Source organism: Trematomus bernacchii, unplaced genomic scaffold (assembly GCF_902827165.1).
Source record: "Trematomus bernacchii unplaced genomic scaffold, fTreBer1.1, whole genome shotgun sequence".
In the NCBI taxonomy this organism is placed as follows: Eukaryota; Metazoa; Chordata; class Actinopteri; order Perciformes; family Nototheniidae; genus Trematomus; species Trematomus bernacchii.
In genome coordinates this window covers 1-4,719 of record NW_022987827.1, presented here as the reverse complement: position 1 = coordinate 4,719, position 4,719 = coordinate 1, and the positions used below count along the sequence as shown (strand labels likewise).

The window sequence follows — 4,719 nt, the reverse complement described above, 5'->3', positions numbered from 1 at the left end:
AAATTGCAGAAAAATAAAGAATCAAATGGAAGAAAACTCCAATAAAACATAACTACCAATAAAATAAAAATATTTATATACAAATCCTAATATTGTACTTCTTCTTTAGGGTGTAGTTTTACATCCTCAATAATAAAAATGTACTTAAATGAAATGTACAAAGCAATAAAAAGGAAAAATGTCCATACGACCCAGATGTGATCTTTGAGGTCTCGTTACTCATTGTTTACTCACCTCCTGCAGACATCTCCTCCCGATCATCCTGTACACATCCTCCAGTTTCAACAGTCTGCAGGACGGGGATGGAGTGCAGAGGAGACAGAGAAACAGAGTGATGATCAGGATGATGATGATGATGATGGTGAGGATGAAGAGGATGGAGACTCAGCCGTCAGTAATCCTCTAATCCTCCGGTCGCCAAATGTTTCCTCTCATCTCTGAACTCTGTATCCCTCCATCCATGAGTGTGTGTGTGTGTGTGTGTGTGTGTGTGTGTGTGTGTGTGTGTGTGTGTGTGTGTGTGTGTGTGTGTGTGTGTGTGTTATCCTGACTATAATCTCTTACTGTTATTCTACTGAGTGTATTATATATATGAACCCACTTTGACATACTGATTTTTAATAATTAAGGTATTTTTGTTCATGTTATGTTGGTGGATGGCTGTGTTTATGCCCCTGTTGATTAATTGGGTGGTTGAATTTTTATTCAGACAACTCCACATATTTTTCACAATTTAATGTCATATTTTTATACACATGTATATTTCTTTGGATTTTATAATCATTATTTTATTTTTAAATATCATACATATTATTATCATCATTATTATAATTTTTTATATTATTAATATGATTATTATTATCATTATTATGAATGTATTTGTATTTTATCTTTTATCTTTTTGTATACCTGTTGGGGCAGTTCATCCAGAGCGTGCCGGTTACGTTCCTCTACGTCATGACGTCACAGGGCGGAAGTGCAGTTTGTTGTTGACAGCGCTGCAGCATGGCGTGTTTTTAGCGTCAGAACTAAACGGAATATTAACTGTTTTAAAGCTTTAAAGATCCTAACACCACTATGGAGGAGCACAGAGAACACACACATGGAGTTAGATGAGGAAACCGGAAGGAGTCGGGAAACATTAGCTACACAGAGCTAACTTCCGGCTAGAAGCTAACAGCTAACAAAGGTAAATAAAGATATGTTTAGTTTGAAAACATGCAAGCTGCACAAATACTGCAGAACAACAAGCTGTGCTACTCTCACTCACACTGAAGTGTCTTTGGGTGCAATGTGCACTTTGATTTGAGTGATATTAGTCTCAGTTTGTTGAGTTTAACTACTGACTTCTGTATATTGAGGTGATATTGATCTGTACCTTTACAGGTGACTGTCTCTCAGACTTCAGTAATAAGAAAGTCACGAGGAGAATCTGTAGTTCATGTTGGTACTATGCAAGTACTATTTTAGCATACTTTATTTGTGTATTTCCCTTTAAGCTATTGTACATGTTCTACATTGACTTCACACTTGGGAACTTCAACAGGAGAGACATTGCTTATGCATGGGTCAGTGGCACAAACAATAAACTACAACAACAACATTTACAATATTTTCACATATTTGCCCCAAAACTTGCATCTCTCTTAAAACTGCAGCAATTCTGAAATACTTCTCATATTTTAAAACGGTGTCCTTGTTGTAACTTTTGTATTGAATTGCTGCACCTTCTTTCCCAAACTAACTATCCCTGTGTCTCCCCTGCAGCATCATGGCAGAGGCGGGGGCCCACCTGACCTCCTCAGGGTCCTCAGTGAGCGAGCCGCCGTCAGTCTTTGAGGTTCTGGCTCAGGAGTCTCTGATGGAGGCGGTCCGCCCGGCGCTGAGGCACGCCGTCAAGGTGAGGGGGTGGGGGGGCACGCCGTCAAGGTGAGGGGGGGGGCACGCTGTCAAGGTGGGGGGGGGGGCACGCTGTCAAGGTGAGGGGGGGGGCACGCTGTCAAGGTGGGGGGGGGGGGGCACGCCGTCAAGGTGAGGGGGGGGGCCACGCCGTCAAGGTGGGGGGGGGGGCACGCCGTCAAGGTGAGGGGGGGGCCACGCCGTCAAGGTGAGGGGGGGGGGGCACGCCGTCAAGGTGAGGGGTGGGGGGGCACGCCGTCAAGGTGAGGGGGGGGGGCCACGCCGTCAAGGTGAGGGGGGGGGAGGGGGGGGGGCACGCTGTCAAGGTGAGGGGGGGGGGGGCACGCCGTCAAGGTGAGGGGGTGGGGGGGCACGCCGTCAAGGTGGGGGGGGGGCACGCCGTCAAGGTGAGGGGGGGGGCAGGCCGTCAAGGTGAGGGGGTGGGGGGGCACGCCGTCAAGGTGAGGGGGGGGGCACGCCGTCAAGGTGAGGGGGGGGCCACGCTGTCAAGGTGGGGGGGGGGGCACGCCGTCAAGGTGAGGGGGGGGGCCACGCTGTCAAGGTGAGGGGGGGGGCACGCTGTCAAGGTGAGGGGGGGGGCCACGCCGTCAAGGTGGGGGGGGGGGCACGCCGTCAAGGTGAGGGGGGGGGGCCACGCCGTCAAGGTGAGGGGGGGGGGCACGCCGTCAAGGTGAGGGGGGGGGGCCACGCCGTCAAGGTGAGGGGGGGGCACGCTGTCAAGGTGAGGGGGGGGGGGGCACGCCGTCAAGGTGAGGGGGGTGGGGGGGCACGCCGTCAAGGTGGGGGGGGGGGCACGCCGTCAAGGTGAGGGGGGGGGCCACGCCGTCAAGGTGAGGGGGGGGGCACGCCGTCAAGGTGAGGGGGGTGGGGGGGCACGCCGTCAAGGTGAGGGGGGGGGCCACGCCGTCAAGGTGGGGGGGGGGCACGCCGTCAAGGTGAGGGGGGGGGCCACGCTGTCAAGGTGAGGGGGGGGGGGCACGCCGTCAAGGTGAGGGGGGGGGGGGGGGGTTAGACTGTGAAGCTTTGTTAATAACTGTATGTTAGAAAAATATCACTCGTCACCGGCTTGAGCTTCAATCTCAGGATCCATGTATTTATTATCCTCTCAAGAATGGATGTAGTCAAAAACAATTCAGACTTTTTCTGAAAACGGAACGGCGGAAACGGACCCTCAAACGATAACGGGTCCCAAGGTGGGTAGATCTGCGGACGGAACGCTCTGGGGGGCCAAACGGCTCCGTGTCTACGCCATAGCCCCGCCTCGCCCCGCCTCGCTCCTGCTCACCCCCGTGTCACCCGCGTCATTGCCGCTGTGTTTCGCCAACAACAACAACAGTGTGCCGAGTGTGTCGAGCCAGGTCCCGGTATCTCACAGGACAGTGCACCCAGCAGGAGCCTCCAGCAGACCCCCCCCCACACGGCAGAGTTTCCGTTAGCCGGTGATTACCGGACTATGACCAGTAAAATATGCTGAAGACCGGCAACTCTAAATCTCTCCGGTCAAAATGTCGCTTATTGTTTAGGTGTCCTTTGACCAGTGTTCAAATTACCCATTTGCTTTCGGGGGAGCCCTATTTATTTATTTTTGTGGCAATCATATAGGCAGACCTGAGAGATGTACATGTTTCCTGCATCAGATCAGCACTGATTGCCAATACCTTGTTTGGAAGGACATCTTTTTTCTCATCTCCGAAATCTCGATCTCTTTTTCGTGTGCCTCGCTCTTATGGTGCTTATAAATCTTTTCCCGCAGGTTCTTCTGTTGATCACTGCTGACTTTTCCCTCAATCCATTCTTGTGAAAGGTGCACTCAGGTGGATTCTTTTGTGAGAGGCAGGGAGATCAATATACTTTTTGCCTCTTTGCAAATCTCACATCCAATCTTTTTTAAAAAGCCATGGATACCTTTCATTCCACTCACTCCATCTTCTCTGTGTCCAGTTAGAAGGCAGGTCATCGTCAGGAAAGGTTCGCTAGCGCAGGTTTGCGCCGCGGCTGTGCAGCCTTGTTGAAGCCTCTTCAGGCTCTGCATCGGCAGGCCTCTCCCTCGGGGTGGAGCTGCCAAACTCGACCCTAACGCCGCTTACAGCCGGCCAAATAAAAGTAGTTCCGTTCACGTTGTCATTTTTAGACTCCTTCGCTTCTTTGCTTGTGAATCCAAAAGCTGCGAGGCTTGGCTGTTTTCGTTTCGCAATCTTTTTTATTACAAAGCCAGAGTTAAAAAAATATCAGTATGAAAATATAAAATACCACACCGGCATCGCCTGCCGTAACCATAGCAACGTAAGTAGCGTAAAGAATGCAGCGCCGCCACGTACAGATGGCAACACCCAGAAATATTCACAAATATAAAACAAATATTCAGAAACTGTAATGAACAATAACTATTATTTATTTACAGAACTGTTATTACAGAAACTCAACATTTCTAATCTGTTATGACACAAATATGCACGATGTTTTGGGCTCCCCCTATTTATCTCAAAGTCGGCCTTCAGGGGAGCTCCCTCCCTCTTCGGGGGAGCCAAGCTCCCCTGGCTCCCCCCCATTTCGGACAGTGCCTACAGTACAAACACCTCACATCACACCTACACACTCACACACACCTACACACTCACACACACCTACACACTCACATACACACCTACACACTCACATACACACCTACACACTCACATACACACCCTACACACTCACATACACACCCTACACAACTCACCAACGACACAACCTACACACTCACACACACACCTACATCCACCAACCTACACACTCACACACAGAACACACCTACACACT

General features: G+C 50.2%; 1 protein-coding gene across 1 annotated transcript; it reads left to right on the top strand.

Moving 5' to 3' along the window:
* Positions 1 to 976: 976 nt before the first annotated feature.
* Positions 977 to 1,900, top strand: pex12 (peroxisomal biogenesis factor 12; the record flags this gene model as incomplete). Its single annotated transcript, XM_034151715.1, is given in 2 exon segments — positions 977 to 1,189; positions 1,768 to 1,900. A coding segment is annotated over 1 exon segment (129 nt), but the record flags the coding sequence as incomplete, so codon positions are not given.
* Between the last annotated feature and the right edge of the window lie 2,819 nt (positions 1,901 to 4,719).